The sequence below is a fragment of the Drosophila pseudoobscura genome, chromosome X, assembly GCF_009870125.1.
Source record: "Drosophila pseudoobscura strain MV-25-SWS-2005 chromosome X, UCI_Dpse_MV25, whole genome shotgun sequence".
In the NCBI taxonomy this organism is placed as follows: Eukaryota; Metazoa; Arthropoda; class Insecta; order Diptera; family Drosophilidae; genus Drosophila; species Drosophila pseudoobscura.
The window spans coordinates 59,143,231-59,161,761 of NC_046683.1; the positions used below are offsets into that span (position 1 = coordinate 59,143,231).

Sequence of the window (18,531 nt, forward strand, 5' to 3'; positions counted from 1 at the left end):
TTAATCGTACACAGATTCACACTCACATTCATTCATTCATTCATTCATACTCGTATATGTCCATAGCAATTCCCACATGCATTTCCGCCCATTCCCATTCAACCATTCAAGCACTTCAATTTCCCCCGAATAAGTTTATTCCAATTCCCCTTTCAAGGGTATTCATTGATCGATGCACTCGCTCTCTCTCACTCGGTCTCCTTTCTAGTTCCTTCTCCTTTTACCGTTTTCACAGCAAACGCAAAACGTTTTAAATTGAGCTCGCGTACGTTGCGCTACAACAGCAACAACAACGAGTACGAGTACGAGCGCGAGCACGAGCACGAGAAGGGGGAACAACAACGAGAGAAACAACAACCAACTAAGTAATAACAGCAGCCTGAAGGAATACTCCCTCCCGTCTCTCTTCCTCTCTGCCTCTCCCTATCGCACCACCCTCTAAATTACACGTTTTGTGCTCAGGCGTCGACGCCTCTCGCGCTATAGTGGAAAAAAAAGGGAAAGAGACGGAGAACAAGTGAAAGAAAGCGCAGAAAAAAAGAATGCCAAGGCAAGGCACTGGCACTGGCACAAGGCGTTGTGGAGGAGTGCAAGGGTAGGGGGAGGGCAAATGAAAGCAAAGTGAAGTCAAATTAAATTAAATGACAGATGTCTGACATTTTGATAGTCGTGCGTGTGTCTTTCTACAGATATGGCTCTCTCCATGTGTGTGTGTGTAGTTATTTGCATGTGTTTATATCACACACACACACACGGGGCAGAGTTTTTGTAATGTCAAGTGTCGCAAGGCAAAATGCACATGCAGAAGGACAGCCATTAAGACACACCCCACAAACAGACACGAGACTGCATTCGTTCTCGAAGATTTCTCGTTGCACTCTATCGAGAAAGTGTCACCCAGAAAGTATAGTAATACTTGGGATTAAATGATTTAAAATGTATTATCAGGAAGGCAGCTCCGGTTTGCAGTTTTCAGTTAAAACTTTCCGTTTTCGTAGCTAAAAGCTCCCGAAAAAACACACACATTTCTCGTTTTCAAAAGTAAATGGGAAAGTTTTGGCGAAAGTTATAGCCGGAGCCTGCCCCGTATGTTATTCTTCTACGAGAATTAAACTAAAAAGTTTTAAAACGGATATAATTAAGGTTTAAGAAAACTATGAACGGATTCCTTCGAGCTTTGTGCGATAGATGACATCGTAATTACTACTGTAGTGATGGAATGATTGACGGTTAACTACAATATTTCAATATTCAAATCAAAATAAACCAAATAAACTAAAGCTATCGTAAATCTCGTATGTCTCCATAACATACGTTTTTCTGCCTGCTGGTGGGGCGATTGCCTGAGAGGAGTAACTGTTCTGGCAAATATATATGCCCGTGTGTGTGTATGGGTGTGTGTGCGTGCAGTGCAGTGTCGTGTTTGTGCATGTCTCCCAAGTGTTGGTCGCGTAAGGGTAATGAATTAAAATAACTTGATTGCATGAAATTGAACGAATTGTTGCCGAAGGAGGCGGCGGCAGAGGCGGCACTGAAGGAACAACCATTGCTGTGAAATGGGGAAATGGTGCTGGGGTAACGGGATGTGGGGGCGGAAAGGAAGGAAAGTCGTGCTGCCATGACATGAGCGCGACAGCTCGAAGCGAGTGCAATGCGCGGAAATTGCAGTCGCCCCTATGGGTTCCTCTCACACTCACACTCTTTCTCTTTCTCTCTTTGTGTTTGGGTGTGTGTGTGTAAAAATATTTACTGAAATTTGTATATTAAGTGACGACGACGACAATGGCAGAGGGCTCCGCACAACAACAATGGCATTCGCCTTTGTCATTTGTTGTTTTAGTGTTTGATGCTGTTGGCAATGCCGTTGCGCTGCCGTCACGGTCGCCTACACGTACAAGTGCGAACTTATACCAACATAGACGCCTCGTGTACATGTGTGATATAATAGAAATCAGGATGCATGAATGAGCGCTCAGCAACGCTGCTAACTGCGTGGGCGGCCAGGGGGCCTGGGGTGCTGAATCAACGGAGACTGAGAGGAAGAGAGCGAGAGAGAGAGAGTAGAAGTTTGCGAAGGCTGCAGACATTTTACTGTTGTCTTCTGCTTCACTAGACACCAAAGCAGCTCTACAGTCGGGATTAGCTAAAGCAGAAATACTGCACGAGCTTTAAAGAAGGATCAACTTTTTGATATCCCAGCAGAAGTTTTAGAGGCAGACAGAACGCGGCTTTTAGTACCCTGTAAAGTTTATAGTTCTCCTCAAAATAGAATCATCAAAAGGGTGAATATGCGTAAATTTTGCCAATTCGCATAAATCTTTGAGAACTAATTTCGAAAATTATTGAATATTTAAATGAAATTGCACACATGGATATAGTTTAAGTGCAGCAATTACTTAAATTAGAATCGAAACGATGGGATGTAAGAGTCGTAAGAACGGTCACGCGCCATGCGGCAGCACTCCTCGGTCCTTAAAGCAAGAGGTTTGTGCCTGACATACGTTTGGGGGCCTCAAAATTTTAAGGTCCTCCAGCTGCCAATGTAGCCAACATTCACTGTACACTGTAGACAAAAGCTAAAGACCAGAATTGTGCTGGCATTTTCGCACTAGCAAATTCAATTAGTTTTGCAAGCACTTTAAAAATGATTTAATGCCTGTCCCGGCCGTCCCGTCCGTCCCGTCCGTCGCTAACCGAAACACGATGCCATTAAATGAAACTATAAATGTTTGCATTTAGCCAGAGTTTATGTAACACTACCAAAAACGCACTCGAATCCGTAACATAATTCCCCAACAACATTGCAGTTGTTCTTGGGCTTAGAATATTAAACGAAATTTACACGCCTCGTTGGCTTTGAGATGACGGTGTCGGGGGCGGGGACGGTGGCGGTGGCGGAGACGGGGACGGACATCTGGCCTGCTACATATGCATTGTAATTGTCTGTTATTTGGCCATTGTATAAATAATTATTATTTAATTTGCTTGCACTTGGTGTGGCAGCAATCAAATTGTTTGTTAGTTGTTTCTTTGTCTGACAGAGCGGAGCAGCGGAGCGGAGTGCATTGGCCCTCAAACGTCACCGCCAAAGAATTATGCAAATTTCCGAATACGATACCGAGGCGCTTTTTAATGACCCATTGAGCGTGCCAGGCATTTTAATTGGTAAGTCGAGACTCGTGTTACACATAAGCCTTTGATACGTAATACGTATATATATACACACATGTATGGAACACCTTACCCCGGCGGCATGTCATAAACTGGACATGGCCAAATCTTTTGATCGCCTTCGATATCGTTTCAATATTTATGGATTTCCGTGAAATGTGCAATTGGTTTTCCTTCACTTCCGGCTGTTAAAGTTTGGTTAATTTTATAATATGTTGTATTTTCCAGGTTTTTTTTGGGATTTTCGAATATTATTTTTTTTATTTTATTTATTTATTACCAATCCTTCACGAAATTTCTCACTTTAAAGGGTTGGACTTCTGAATTTTCTTTATTGCAAAAAAAAAATATTCCACTTTCACTGAACTCGTTTAACATTTACATTTTTCCAGGACCACAGAAAAAAAAATCAACCAATAACATTTATTGATCGGAAAAAAGGTAGATTACCCACGAAACATAGCCACAAATTGGCTTCATTTACACATTTTCCCTGCACTTCTTATGGCATTATTGGGCCGGCCGGGGCATTTTATTGCATATATTTAATAATATTTATTTAAATGAATTTCCGCAACTGCGTTTATCACATTTATTAGCTAAAATGAGCATGTTAATTATATTATACTCGTATTCCGCTTAAAAATCTCCCACATTTTGCACCTTTTTTTTTGTATCTTTGTATTTTGTAGCACTCTCCAATAACCGCATTAATTGAATTAAATACGCTTTCAGTTATGCAGCATTTTTATGAACTATCCAAAAATGGCTTAATTACTTGCAATTTATACGAAAATTAAGTGGCTAACGAGAATGGCGGAGCAATTTCAATAGATTTCGATCCTGCGGTTTGGAGGGATTCGCGGATTTGGCAGGGGATTTTGGAGGAAAAAAAAAACTCGCCCCCGCCCCAGGGGGCGTGCATGCAAGCTGCAACACTAAACCGATTTTAAGCGATGAGAGAGAGAGAGAGAGAGTGAGAGGGAGAGAGAAAGAGATACCAACTTATTGATTTCATTTGCTTCCTGTTCCATGCATGTTTGTTCATGTTTGTGGCACTAACACGCTGAAATCATTATGGGCAAAAAAAAAAAAGACGAGAAAAACTCTCGAGCAAACACACGTCGAACATTGGGACGTGCATAACTTGGTAGGAGGGAGAGGGAGAGAGAGCTGTGTGTGGGAGGAGACACACTCGAGCGTAAAACCGTTGCCGTTGCCCAAAATGAGGTCAAAGTGCGCTCGCGTTGGTGTTTTGCGTGACTGAGCGCGTATGTGTGAGAGAGCTTCAAGGATATGTCGCTGCATTGGTATTGTGCTTTATTTTTTCACTATTTTATTTTGTGCTGACGCATACGAAAAACAGCTCCACAGTCGTACGATAGCTCTCCATCTATGCACAGAAAAAAGAAACCTCGAAATTATCTAGAGATTCTACATGGGTTTCGGATCGGATCGTCAATTTATCAGTATTTGGACAACCCAAAAAAATATGTGGGTATACATCAGAGAACGCTAAATTTCTTTCAGTGTATGAACGTTTGCGGGTACGAGTATTTGTTTGTTTATATCCTGCGGCCTGATGAATCAACTTTTGCCTTTACTCAAGTCACGAAACACAAACCGAAACAGAATCGCACCGAAATGTACGACGAACGGTACCCAAATCAAGGAGCAACCAAGGTCCGGGACGGATATCGGGGGGACGGGGCGAGGCCGGGGTGCAGGACCGAAATCAAGGAGCAGCAGGAGCCGGTGTCCAGGATTACATTTGCGTGAAAATCAGAGACAATTGAACACACGACCAATGTATCGACTGGCAGGCAGGAGGCCGATGACACCCACAAAACAGGACACCGGACACCGGATACCGGATACCGGACCCGCAGCCCGAGCCGTACCGAACGAAACCCGTAAACGGCTTGATTAAACGAGAATCCTCCGGGGCGCGGCGGCGTGCGAGTGGGGTCAACGAATCGTATGAGCAGTCAAAGCGGGAATCCTTTGAGACGGCATTGACCCTTTTTCGGTGACGTGCTAATTGCTTGTCCCAGGATAATGAATACTTCATTGGCCGTGGCCGGACAGCAGGAATCCTACCAGGAGGAGCGGGAGTGGGTGAACCGTTCTACCGTTGCCATTTAATCCACTTGCTTTGACCTACGCGGTGCGACTAATTCCACCGACGAAATACTAAAGCCACCTCCTAGCACTCCCGTTCGCTGTTCGTTAGCGTGCTAATAAGAATAAGAAGAAAACAGACGCACATAAACACGCACGCACACACACACGCATGCAGTTGGCGACAGGGTATATTTAATTACAGGTAAGGCACTGCAAGCGAACGGCATCTGACTATTTGACTTGCAGTCGAGACTTTGATAAGCGCAAATAAAAAGTTCGTGCAGATGCATGTGGTTCCTGCAGACTGCCTTACCCTCCAATTAACATACCTTGTTTATGGAGAAAAACACACACACACACAAACACAGAGCACAGTACAGAAGCAAGTGAGAGGGAGCGCTGGCGGCATCCGAGACAAGAACGGACATGTCGTGCGGTCTTGTAGCGGTTTTGTAGTGGGTGCTCGGCAGAGAGGCTTTGTAGTGGCCATAGACGCGGTGGAGTGGGGTTGGAGACTGCAGGTTAGAAGAGGGCTTGTGTAGGGCTGCGGGGAGGGTGCGATTTGTTGCGGCTTAGCCATTAAACTGTGCACATTATTAGTTTAAGTTTAGTCTGGACTTGGGTCACTGCTACGATTAACCGTAATAGGCGTCAATTGGAAAATTACCGTTGATGTGCTGCCAGCCACAAGTCGGACGGACGACGGGCCGGCCGGCATTTCTCCCCTGTGGCTGTGTTGCGGGTGTTCCTCTGCCCGTGTGCGCGTCGTTTCGCGTTGGAAAACAACAGGGGCCCTGACACTGCCTTTGTCCACGATTTTTCCTTGTTCTTGCGGTCATACTCTCTTGTTTACGTCAAGTAATGGTGGTTCTTTGACAATTAAAGCGTGTCAACTTGTTGAATCCCATTATTGCACGATTTTTCTCTTTTTCGCGCGAGTTTTGCTGCAATGGCGGCTACGCTGCTTTCGACTGTGCAGTAGGGGTGGGATTGCCCAAACGATATCAAAGACTTTCGCTAATCGATGTTCAAGCCGCAGTGATCGATGGTTTGTTTTGTGCAAATAATTGGGAATAAAAGAGGATATGTTGCTTCCTCTCTCACGCAAAAAATCAGGCTTATTTTTGCACAGCTAATCGCTCGGTCGGTTCTATTTTATTTCCATTTCGCCATTCCAGTCGATATTTAGCCCACATCGATATCTAAATAGCACCTTGATCGATATTTGACTCCCACACACTGATCAACACGCCATCTGTTGGCTCCAAAAATTGTGTGATTTAATAAAAATTTCTTTTTTGAAGAGCATCTTGCAAGTGTGATGTCTAAATATTTGATGAATATTGCTGTGGCTTGTGTGCCTCATTTAAAATTCAATTTATTTTTGGGACAGCCGCAGCGGCGGACAGGACACAAAAGACAACGAAGAAAAGTGAGTCCACAAATTTGCATTACTTTTGGCATTGATTTTGGCGCGCCAAAAAGGAACAAAAGAAGATGTGGAGGCAAATGGGTCTTGGGTCGCCGCATCTAGTCGGGGGCATCTTTTGCTCTGTAATTCGTGTGGCAATTGTCTTAATTCGAAAATTGCAACTCTCGCCGGCTCGCCGTAGACAAATTGTGGCCATGCACGAGAGTGTACGCATCCATCTGGGATCCGGGGCATCATGATAATGATTGAGCTTTAAGATCTCGCATCACATGACAACAGAAATGCTGTTATAATGCGGCAATGGTTAGGGTATACAAGGGTACATTTATTGGGTGTAGGGAATAGGTGCTGATCAAGAGAGCGGAGAGCCAGTGCCTGTCTGTCTGTCTGTTACCCTGGGAACTGGTGGAGAGCCAGTGCCTATGTGTCTGTCTGTTACCCTGGAAACTGGTGGAGGATAAGATAAATCAAAGGGTATTCCAAAATAGAACAAACCGCTCTACATGTTCCACTATCCTTATAATTTGTATAGGGTATCCTATGGTTGGGACACTGCTCGTCTCTGTTTTCCCAACCAACAGCAAACCTTTCTCGCTCTTCTGTCAGACCCGATGACATGTGAAATTGGCGGCGCGCCGGTTCACCGAGGAAAATAAAGCATATTGGCGCTTGAACTTTGACCCTTGCCTTTGCGTGCGTTCTTTAAGATGGAATTTTTTATTATTATTAATTCGACTGGAGCATTTGGTCATTTGCTTATTAGTTAATTGCATTTAATGTTCCACAAAAAAAAAACACACACACAAAGCATACAAAAAAATACCAACAATTCTGCTGCTGTCATGTGATCAAAGCGCTGGCGTCGACGTCTGCGGTGACGACAGGCGACAGGCGACAGACATCAGAGATCGGAGCTTATTAAACCAGTTATGGATGCAATTGTATGGGTGTGTGGGTGTTAGATCACGTGCGGTTTTGTCTGCCGGTTAGGAGGCTATGACATGGCTATGGTAATGACACTCCGACATTTGTTATTTCAATTTGCAATACAGAAACACACAAAAAACAACAAAACTTATAAATGATAAGTGTAAATTTGAGTACAATTACTTTGACAAGGCATACGGCATGGTCGGGGGGGCCATAGAAGCTTTGGATAAACATGAAATCAGTTCCACTTAATTAGATAATTATTAGATTAATTAATTAATTAATTATGTGAATTCTAATGTGGAGCATATTTGAGCTGATTCAACCAATTCATTTAATCTTGAACAGACGGGTAGGCCCTATAAAAAGTGGCATCATCGGGTATTCCCCTTTTACAGAGATAGGAAGGTTCTCTAGGTTTCACATAGCACAGCGCATAACATTCAAATTAAGGTGGTTTTTCTCAGAACTGGTTCGATAAGCAGAATATTCGAGCAACCAAATTTCGAGCTTTTATCTTATAAAGAAGGGAAGTGAATGGAAAGAGAACTTGCCAAAGGCCCCCCAATTAATCTAAAATAAAATCATTTAGAGACTGAGCTTTAAAGTCAGTTAGAGATGCATCTTTCTATCCTTACCAATCAACTGGTAAAATCAATTTCCAACATCTTAGAGTATCAAACACTTCGGCTAACCCATCATCTCTCTTTCTCTCTCGCCGCCTCATCTTATTTGACTTTTTGCATAATTAAATTTTTTACTATTTATTCGTTATATTTGCGTAAATATATTGTCACATTGTCCGACCGCGTTCAGTTTTTGTTGACACACATCTCGGTTTGCCTTACCAATTGTCCGCTCATTAATCGCTCTAACCAAACATTAACTACATTATTGAGTTGCCATTGGGAGATGGGAGATGGTTGATGGTTGATGGGAGTTGGGAGAAATGGTATTTTAATTTGATTTTTGCCGCTTGATTTCCAATTAAAATTTCAACAATCAAAAGCCAAGCGATGCGTGTTAGTATTGGGGAAGTCATTGTTTATTTTCACTCATTCGTTGACAAAATATTATTCAACATACAGACAACATGGGAACTAATTAGAATTTCTAGTTCAAATAACCCGACAAAACGTTTGTGAAAATGTCTTTGGACGAAGGGGGGGGGAAATGCTACTACAAAAAAAAAATGCAAATACAAATGAAAATCAAACTTCAAACGCGAAAAAAGCAATTACATTCAAGCATTCAGGCATTTTAATTAAATTTTAATTTAATTTGAATTTGAATTATTCTGTGCTCTGTGCTGGGAAAGCTCCTCTCATTCGAACTGGTTCTGTCTAAAAAAAAATGTTGAAAATCTCCCAGCAAATACGCGGGAAAAAAACCTGTGCCGTGCCTCTATTTGCTTTGGGCTTTACTTTAATCAAGCCGTGAAGAGAGATAACAATACCAAAAATTTAACGGAGCAAACAATAAGACTACTTTTAATTGCCCCAAGAGGAATCAACAGAAAATAATTAAATAGAAACTAGAGCAAAAAGAGCTTTGTGCGCTTATTATGATCTCTCTTATCTAAAGGCAAATATCAGGGAGAGTTTTTCCTGTACTACCAGTGGGGGAGGGAGGGAGTGAGGTAATGCAACGATAAATAACATCCCACGGCAACGGCTCTAACCAGCGACAGTCCCTACAATTAACTGGAGCAGAGCCGTAATCGAAGTGTCAAAATGGGAAATTGTGGAGATCACAGTTTACTGTGAACTCTGAACCATAATTAGACATGCAATCAGATAATTCGCCGATTCATCTGCATATACAAATTTATGAGGTGATCGAAATAAACGTAACCGCGGGGTTTCCGACATTCAATCTTTATAAACTTTATGACAAATTTCGTTGTGTTCGGTGCCCGCCTCCACTTGTCAATCAATGAAACGCTTGTAAATTACTTATGAGAGTCAAGCGATCGATCAATCGATCAGCGGCGTCAGCGATAGTCTCTTATCAAAATAATCTGTAGAAGTGGCCCACTGTGCCACCATAAAAACAATGGCAGGGGCCTGCGCCTGTGCCTCGGCCCTGTGCCTGTGCCTCTGGCTGTGGCTCCAGGGGAAGGTATTGTCATAAAGAATGCATGCCCGGAGACAGATTGATTCTTATCTGAAGAACTCACCTGGTTGAGCTCTAGCGGAGCTCTTTCGGGCAGCGATTTCCAGCGATTTACAACACGTCCGAGGAGATTTTTTCAATGCCCTCCGTCTAATTCACACTATAAATAATTATCACTTAATTATTGATTTATGTATATATCTCATCGGACATCAGCAAACACATAATTCAGTGACACAAAAAAAAAACAAAAACAAAAAAAACAGAGACCCACGATTTATTGGGCGGACAATGGAACACTCTCAGATAGTAGTTGGAAGACCGTATCTAAATGTCGTCTTTGGACTTTAAATTAACACTTCCGCGGCCGCTAGGTTGATTCATGCCCGGAGCCGTTGTTGTGTTCTGTGTGTTTTTGTGCGAGATTTCTTTCAGAGATCCCCTTTGCGGCTTACTTAAGTGGCTTCAATTTAGAGACGCCGCCTCAGCCTCAGCCTCAGCCACAGCCTCAACCTCACTTCAGAATCCACACACACACACTGAGAGGAATCGCAGTCCCTAGACGAGCCCGGGTATCAACCGTAGCCGTAACCACAACCGCAACCACAACCGCAAATCGTAGCCGCAACCGCCAAACGAACCGCTCGATCGTAACGTAGGAACGCAACTGACTCGGATCGCATCGAATCGGATCGTGTACTGGACCGTCTGATGGAGCCAATTTGATAAGCGGCCTCCCAGCAGCAGCCCCGGCCGCAGCCGCAGCCGCAGCCCCCGACGATCCACAAAGCTTCAGCTGAGCGCCGGCACAAAGCTGAGAGAGAAATACGGATCGTGCAATGCTAAAAAATTGGGGAACTTTGAAGGTGGAAAATGATTGCAAAACCAAGGCATATCTATGCAGTTTTTTCCACAAAGAGTGAGGCGCATGGATTTTGGGTAGCTTCCAGAGGATTGTAGACCACAAAGATTGAATTGAAACTGTTAATGAAACTGAGTATATTTACTGAATTAGTAGATTTACTGATTTACAGTAGTCGTGGGCTTTTTGATAAATTTACCAGATCAGATTCCCGGGCCGTAGCTGGATTGGCCGAGCACAAACTTGTAGTAGGCCTTGTTCAGTTGCTCAAGGAAGACAAAGGCAAAGACCGTGTGCGGACCAATGCGGCACAGATAGGGGGTGAAGCCCTTCCACATGGAGAAGAAGCCCTCGTTACGGGTCACCTTGAACAGGACATCCATGGTGCCGCGATATTCGCCCTTGCCGTCTACCACTTTTTGGTTCTGGATGCGCGTCTTGGCCATGTCGAGCGGCATGGAGGCCACGGTCGTCATAAAGCCGGACATCATGCTTGCGGTCAGATGGAGCAGAAAGCCCTCATTGATATACTGATGGAAGTAGCTCTTTAGCTGGGAGTACGAGGCCAGTTGCACCATGTTGACCACCATGGCACGGCCCACGGTTGGCAGGCAGCCGCGCCACAGCGCGAAGAGTCCCTCCTCCTTGGTGATGCGTATAAAGGCATCGATGACGTTCTTGTAGTTTCGCCTCTGCGCCTCGGGCACCGATTTGTCGGACATCATACGGATAAGTGAGACCTCGGCGGGATTGCCAAACATCGCACCAAAAGCACCCGCCAGGATGCCCATTCCCATGCTGGCAAAGACAGGGGGCGCCTGGTTATAGCTATTGCGATATGCCTCCACCTCCATCTGATAGAATCCCATGCGGGCCGTTGTATAGGTGGCCTGACGCATCAGCCCGGCGCTCAAGCCATTGTAGAAGGCCAGTATGCCCTCGGCCTTGAACACTTTGACAATGCAGTCGAAGGAGTTCTTGAACTCGCGCTTACCACTGGCCCCCGATATCTGCATTCTCGTCTTCACCAGATCCAAGGGCTGGACAATGCAAGTGCCCAACATGCCGGCAGTGCCCCCAATGACGTATTTCATGTAATTGGGGATGGTCTTCTTCTCCTCCACACCGTAAATGGCGACCATGATGGCGGCTGTTCAAACTGAGGAACCTGCAAGGAAATTACCAAAAAGATCTTTAGATTTTGACTTTTGAATTTGGAATTGTATCTTTTTGTAGTTTCTGACACAGTGCTCAATGGTATGTTTACCAAAGAGTTGCTTAGTCCTGTCTATCGCACCGCACCGCACCGCATCGAATTGAATTGATATCGATATCGAAGGCAACTCAGGGCAACACGGATTTGGGTCATCGTGGCATTGATTTTAATTGTGGCAGTTAACAGGCCAACACCTACAGCGCCAATTAACGGCCCTCTATAATTTTCCTCACATGCCAGATAATTTGTGCAACTTTTGGGCCACCCACAAATTAACGACACCCTGGCAAGCGGCTTATTATCTGCACAGAACCAAACCGAACCGAAGCCCTGCAGTACATCGGCAGGCAGCCCCTGTCATCGTTAGATGAGTACACACAAAATTGTTTGGCATCGCTTGAAATGCAATTAGAGACAGAAACTCAAACCGAAAGAACACTTTCCAGAGTGTGTAGGGGTATAGAGAGACGAGGCCCTCCCCCCCGTAATTAGACAAGCCAAAATTGTTGTGTCAGGAGAGAGGGCTGGGCTGTTGCAGGGCAGGGGCTGGGGCTGGGGTTGGAACCTAGAATTCATGTACTCGCAAATGCCGTATTGGCAACTCATGGCTGGCTAATTAGGAACTCGTGTGGTTAAGAAAACCATGAGAATGTTCGAAAGGAAAGCGGGAAAAATCAACCATCACAGGGATATATTTACGCTACTCGATGAAGGGTACAGGGAGCACTGAGGTTGCCGTGTCGATCCTCCCTTTCTATGGTGGCAATGTTTATGACACTTGAGAGGATTATGAAGAGCTTTCTAAGATTAGAATTTGTAAAGTTTGAACAGTTTGTCTAATAAAGACATCCACTGCCAACAGTCTTGAGTGCCGGAGTAACACACAGAGACATTACCCTGTGGAATTCGAACTGCAAATGGCTTGTGAAAGCGAAAACACACACTTCTACACGAACTGTCAGACTCTGGTGACAGCTTCTTTGACTTTTAAGGCTCAGATATATGTACGAGCTATTATAAATTATATTTTACAAAACTCCTCAACTCCTTTCAATATTTCAGCCACCACTGTGTGGCATCCTATAAAAAAAGCTGCCCTTTCAAATAGAGAAATATGTGCATGCCGGAAAGTATGCAGCATTAAATGTGCACTAAGTAGTTCGTTAATTGGCCGCACTGTACAGCAGAGCGCCATGCACACCCACGCGCCAGACTTAAAGGGAAAATCCCACACTGAGAGAAAAATTGCACAGTTCAAAGAAATAAACCCATAAATCAATTTAATACAAAAATAGGGAAAATTAAAAGGAATTTAATATGATTTTAATATAAATCTATATATATTATATTCAATGTGTAGCAAATATTTATATTAATTAAATATGTATTAAATATATTTAAAATAAAAATTTATATATACATATGTTCATATTTAAATCTCAGTGAAAATATAAACATTTCAGGGGATTTTTTCTCTGTTTTGTAGAAAAGAACCTCCTTCCATAAGATGGTAGGCAGATTTGGGGGCGGCACACTGAACCTTTGACAAACTTGGCTAACGATGCAAATGCTGTTATCAGACAGTCGGCGGGGCAACATAAACAGTCGCCTAATTATTTATGTGCATAAGTAAAAGTGGGCCAAACAGTCGAGAGCTGCTACTGCTGCTGCAGCAACAGAGACAGCAGCAGCAACAACAATGCAATCAAACAATCAGAGAGACAAGCTCGCTGAACTGAAATGCCAATTGTGAAAATTGTAAATAAATATTTTAACAGACGACGACGACAACAATAGCAATAGCAGTAGCAACAACAAGTCGGAAAACTACAATAAATCAGATCATATCGGCTGCCGACTGCTGCGGTGCGGTCTCTGTTTGCGGTTTGAAGCAGCAGCAGCACCAGGGCAGGAGGGTGTAGCAGAATTGTGGCATCAGCAGCGTAAAGTAGAGGCAGCATCAGAAAGGAGGCATCAGCAGAATAAGGAGGGAGGCCCTACAAGCGTGAAAGGCATGGAAAACCAAGGTGTGTGTTTCCCACAAGGTGGGGCACTGTCAGATGGTGGCCTACTGGGAAGAAACAACGAGTGAGAAAGAGAGAAAAATGGGAGCAAAAACACAGGAAAAATACGCTTCATGCTATCGTGCGTGTTTTTTGGAATGCCTCACCTTTTATTATCACACCTTGGAGGCAGTAGCTGAGCAGAGCGAGGCCCTACAAGCGTGGAAGAGCGGCATCGGAAAACTAGCCGAAAGAAAAACGCAAAAAGTTAAAAGCAACAACGATAACAATAAGGAGAACGACCAAGTCGATGACAATGAAGATAGCAAAGAAGAAAAGCTACGAGGGGAACGGGGAGGGGGAAGGGGAAGGAACGGAGCGGAAGACAGCCCAAAAGGGGAAGGTTCGGCAAGGAAGACAGCCAAAAGGAGCAAAGCCCGAAGAAGGGAGGGATGGCGAGACAGAGTATAAAAGCGAGCAAGAGAGAGAGCCACAAAGAATCGCATGAAAACCGCAGAAAATTTACGCTCAGACGAACCCGAACCCCAGCTCTCGAACTCGAGCGCTGAGGTGAAGCTTCTGGCTAAAAGCAAAATGACAATAACAGCTGCAATTTCAAGGGGGTTGCCGGGGGGGAGGTTGGCTGATGTGATGGCCCTCTGTGAGAGCCGAAGCGAACGACAAAAAAGGTAACTACACGAAACAACAAAAACGAGGCATTAAGTGGCGAACCGTTAAGAAGTCATTCGAAGTTGGGATAGACTAAAAAAAAAAACAAAACCTGAAACCTGGCCCATCCAGCGCCCTGAGAGCGAGTGAACAAGCATTATGTGCGGTAATTTGTGGAGTAAACAGAGCAAGAGCAAACGAAACAGAAACAGAGAAACGAAACCAAAGCAGACCAGAGCAGAGCAGAGCAAAAGAAATAGAGCTAGAGGGAGTCAGAGCGGGAGCTGCAGACAGATCTAAAGCTAGAGCCAGAGCGAGAGACAGAGCTTGGCGATTCAGTGAGAGCGGCATTCGTAATTGCTCCAAGCTTGAGAGTAAAAGTCTTCTTGAGCCAGCGAGAGCGGCAGCGAAAGTTAATGCAGATCAGAGAGCGGGTAAAGATCCAAAAGAGATTACCAATTAACAGATAAGGGAATTTGAATAAGAGTAAACACAAGTTTCTAGAAGATGTGTGTCATCCGATGGCGTCTGGTGTCCGAAAAGATAATCTTTCTCGCTCTGTCGCAGACAAAGTCAACGCACAATGCAAAAACACAGTTATTGTTAGACAATAAATCAATGCCCACCAAATTCTAAGCCCAACAGCAAAACGAAAGACCTAAAAGCAACAAACTTGCGATCATTACTCTCTTGCGCGCGCTCTCCCTCGCTCTCTCGCCGTTGTGGCCGCTCTCCTGCAGCTGCTCGATTTTCGAACACCAAGCTTTTCGAACTTGAAGCTGCTGCCGAAGCGCGGCTCAGAGCCGACGCCGCAACTTGCAGCCACCATTCATTCGTCTTTCATTCGTCGGGCGCGATCGTTCGCGTCGTTCGTGCAGTATAGAGTTGTAGCAAGAAAGAGAGCAGCCAAGCGTCTTCTTCTTTGCCGAAGAATGAACGTTTTCCCAGGCCGCAGCCGCAGTTGCAGTATCTCCCGGTCCCGGTAGCTCTCGCTTCCCCCTCGCCCCACCCACCTTCAAGCGTGTGGATCCGTGTGTGCGTGTTACCATTTGCATTTCAGTTTATTTTTTTTTTCGTTCCATTTCGCTGTGTTTTCCGAACTCCGAATCCAAATTGACGCCGCATTGCATTGCACTGTGGATTGCATAGCTCCGTACGGTACGGTTTTCGGAGCCTTAAAAATAGCCTTTTACAGTAATTACTGGGCGCAAAAAAACGTGTTTTTTTTTTTTGAACAAGTTACAGTTACAGCTGCACCAAAAGAAAGCAGCAATCAGAAATTTTACTCAAAAGTGTATGGCCGAAAAAAGAAATACAACAAAAAAAAAATAGTGTTTGAAGAAAAGAAGAAAATCTTCTGCCAGCAGCGTCTTCTATTTGTTCCATCTGTTAACATTGTGCTCATAATTTATTGTACAACAAATATGCAAATAGAAAGCAACAAATTTGTACAGCAAGTGGAATATTTCAAAGCTTAAGAAAAGGTAAAAATAAAATAAAAAAATAAAAAACCAAACCAATGCATTTCTAACAAAGACGAAAGACCTCCAAAAAAAAAAAAAGAAGAAGCCATAAAGAATGAACCTTGGGGCACGAAACAACCTGCTAATGAGCCAAATTGTGAAAACCGTCAGAACCGAACTGATTCTGAACTTGATATTCGTTAATATATTCATTAGTAGGCATTTCTCTGAGGCACTGATGACGATTTGCATAACGGTTGAAGCGAGAAGAAAGCTTTTTGTTAGATCATCTCCCAGGGAGAATATCATCACGTTTTTTTTTCTTCTGTTTTTTTGTGAATAGATCTCTATGATCTATCGATCTTAAATAGCACTTGCTGCACGATTGAACTTTAAACCGCATTCTTGGCTGTCTCTCTCTGCCTTGGACGCATCTATCAGAGATCGTCGGGAGAGTGGAGAGTGGAGGGAGCCCTGGTGCTGGTGCTGGCCAATTTTCAATGGATCGCAGCAGCCAGCCAGCCAGCCAGCCAGCCAACTTCGTGGGAACTCTTGACTCTTTCGGGGCGACTTTGGCATTTTGCTAGCCATCCGAATCGCGGTTCGGCACAAATTTTAGCCCTGGCCAAAAAAAAAAACAGGCTTACAGAACAGGAATTTCCACTCCTACAACAAACCAACCGACAATTGACATTTTTGTGTAATTGCCAAAAGAGTTATTGAAAGAGTATCTTTTTTTTGTGATTTTGTTTTTGTTTGTTTTTTTGTGGTTTTATTCAACATCATTTTCTTTGATTTTTAATCGTCAACAATTAAGGTCAATCATTAATTGAACTAAGGAAACTTAAGTACTAAAAAAAAAAATGTAAGGAACTCCATAAAGATCTCTAGACAAAGATCTCGGGTCCAAAGAGGGACACCTTTGAGGTCTGGTCCTCGCCTTGGGGACGCGGCTTGGGCGGTGTCCTTGGGGACTTTGCCATCGGAGCTGGGGAGCTGCCCCTGCTGCCGCTGCTGCTTCTGGTGGTGGCCATGCGGCGCCTCTTCATGCTCCACTTGAGCTGATCCCGGAGCTGCTCCTTGTAGACCAGCTCCCGCTTGCAGGCCTGCAGCTCCTCCACGCTGCAGTTCTTCAGGTGGCGTATGGTGTGCGACACCAGGCCATCAATGATGTGGATCTTGGTGCGGGAGAGCCGCGTGGGCTCCGCATGGCGGCGGGTCAGCTCGCTCTGGTACTGGAACAGCAGATATCCCACACTGGGGCGGGCGCCACGACGATTGTTGCGCTGCTGCTGTTGGCTCTCCATTTCAAGGAGTTTCTGTTTAAATTGATTGAGCCTGTGGGGATCCGCGTTACGGATCGGAGCGCGACGACGGCGTGGATATGGTACTGGTTCTGCTTCTGGTTCTGGCTCTGGTTCTGCCTCTTCGTCTGGTGCTGTTGTGGCTGTGACTTGGGCTGGTTCTGGCTCGGCTTCTGGTGCTGTGTCTGCTAGGCAGTTTGAGCTGTGAATGATGTCCTGTTGTACTTTACCAGGATTATTTATATCTGGGGCGCTTAGCCTACCTGTTGACCTGGCACATGTCCTTTGACCTGGCGACCTGCATGATTACCTGAATTCTGTTCGCACGGGTAAAACCCCCCTCGTTCTCTCTGTAAGTTTTTGTTGCCAGTTGTTGATCCGGATCCGTAATAAAGTTATCAAATGTTTGACGTTTCTGGCGAATGTTGCCTTACCTCAATGTTTCCTTGTCTCCCTCTTCCAGCATTTATGGCTTGACCTTTCGCCTCACTATGTTGCAAGGGTACCGGCTAAGCCCACTAGACTTAAGACTTGGCTTAAACGGCGACTAAGTGGCCAAACGGAAATTTTCTATCGCACAGATTAACTAGCCACCGAACACCGCATGGACATACGAAATTTATCAATGAATGTTGGGCTGTTTTTAAATGTTTTAAAACTATTATAACCGATTTCCTTATACGCAGATGTTGGAAAATAAAAAACGAATTTTATTTCTATAATCTTCCACAAAATCGATTGATGTTAATGCCCGTAAAGGGAAAAATATATTTGACAATTGACACAAAGATTCCTAAGTGGTGCCTACAAAATTTGGCAGTGCTCCATAAATATGTAAATCTGTTATATAATACATCAATCCATACATACATATATGATCTGATGTAATATTTCTTCATTAAAACACATTAATTACAAGATTTTTATTTACGAATAAAAAATAAGTTTAGGTGGCACTCAAAAGCTGCTTGCTGTGGGACTCAATAGTGTTGAAAGGCCAGGTGTTCAAACAGCCAGACAGGGTCCTTCTCTCTTCCTTGCAGCCTAAAATTTTTATGGATTTGTAGGCCATTGGTATTTCTAGTATATTTCCCCTTAAACCTGCCACAGTTTTAGCCACAAAATTGTGCAAATAAATTCCGTTTGAAAACCACTTTTCCGTAATGAATTTCCTTCAAGTGATAAATATATAAACCCAGCAGGACTCTCCGACTGCGTGTTAAATATTTATTTATGAAACGA

The 18,531-nt window shown here is 44.1% G+C and overlaps 4 protein-coding genes across 12 annotated transcripts in view; 1 reads left to right on the top strand and 3 right to left on the bottom strand.

The window, feature by feature from the left end:
* axo (axotactin) overlaps positions 1 to 10,689 on the bottom strand; it is a 64,379-nt gene extending 53,690 nt beyond the window's left edge. For 2 of the 8 annotated variants that reach the window (XM_033381751.1, XM_033381754.1), the window contains exon 1: positions 9,837 to 10,689. The gene's annotated coding sequence lies outside the window, so the exon portion shown is untranslated. Of the gene's footprint in view, positions 1 to 3,244; positions 3,378 to 9,836 lie in introns of those variants that run through there. The other 6 variants (XM_033381756.1, XM_033381755.1, XM_015188259.2 and 3 more) reach the window with 5 other exon arrangements.
* Positions 10,690 to 10,760: 71 nt separating this feature from the next.
* On the bottom strand, positions 10,761 to 12,823 carry LOC4811928 (mitochondrial 2-oxoglutarate/malate carrier protein-like). Its single transcript, XM_001352620.4, has 2 exons — positions 12,747 to 12,823; positions 10,761 to 11,802 (listed from the first exon to the last, which is right to left on the bottom strand). The coding sequence occupies exon 2, from the start codon at positions 11,774 to 11,776 to the stop codon at positions 10,838 to 10,840; it is 939 nt and encodes a 312-aa protein (XP_001352656.2). The 5' UTR covers positions 11,777 to 11,802; positions 12,747 to 12,823; the 3' UTR covers positions 10,761 to 10,837.
* Positions 12,824 to 15,334: 2,511 nt separating this feature from the next.
* Positions 15,335 to 18,531, top strand: part of RhoGEF64C (Rho guanine nucleotide exchange factor at 64C) — a 126,118-nt gene continuing 122,921 nt past the window's right edge. For both annotated transcript variants that reach the window (XM_033382495.1, XM_033382498.1), the window contains exon 1: positions 15,335 to 16,006. The gene's annotated coding sequence lies outside the window, so the exon portion shown is untranslated. The remainder of the gene's footprint in view (positions 16,007 to 18,531) is intronic.
* Positions 16,731 to 18,045, bottom strand: LOC4812081 (uncharacterized). Its single transcript, XM_001352621.4, has 3 exons — positions 17,724 to 18,045; positions 17,553 to 17,639; positions 16,731 to 17,491 (listed from the first exon to the last, which is right to left on the bottom strand). Exons 1-3 carry the CDS (start codon positions 17,753 to 17,755, stop codon positions 16,873 to 16,875), a joined length of 738 nt encoding a protein of 245 aa, XP_001352657.3. The 5' UTR covers positions 17,756 to 18,045; the 3' UTR covers positions 16,731 to 16,872.

Bases quoted from the DNA above. Each gene is read 5' to 3' on its own strand.
- LOC4812081 (XM_001352621.4), bottom strand. From the start codon at position 17,755: ATGCTGGAAGAGGGAGACAAGGAAACATTGAG. The intron at 17,640-17,723 runs GTAAGGCAACAT...AAAAACTTACAG, and splicing joins GGAGACAAGGAAACATTGAG to AGAGAACGAGGGGGGTTTTA. The intron at 17,492-17,552 runs GTAGGCTAAGCG...CATCATTCACAG, and splicing joins GACATGTGCCAGGTCAACAG to CTCAAACTGCCTAGCAGACA.
- LOC4811928 (XM_001352620.4), bottom strand. From the start codon at position 11,776: ATGGTCGCCATTTACGGTGTGGAGGAGAAGAAGACCATCCCCAATTAC.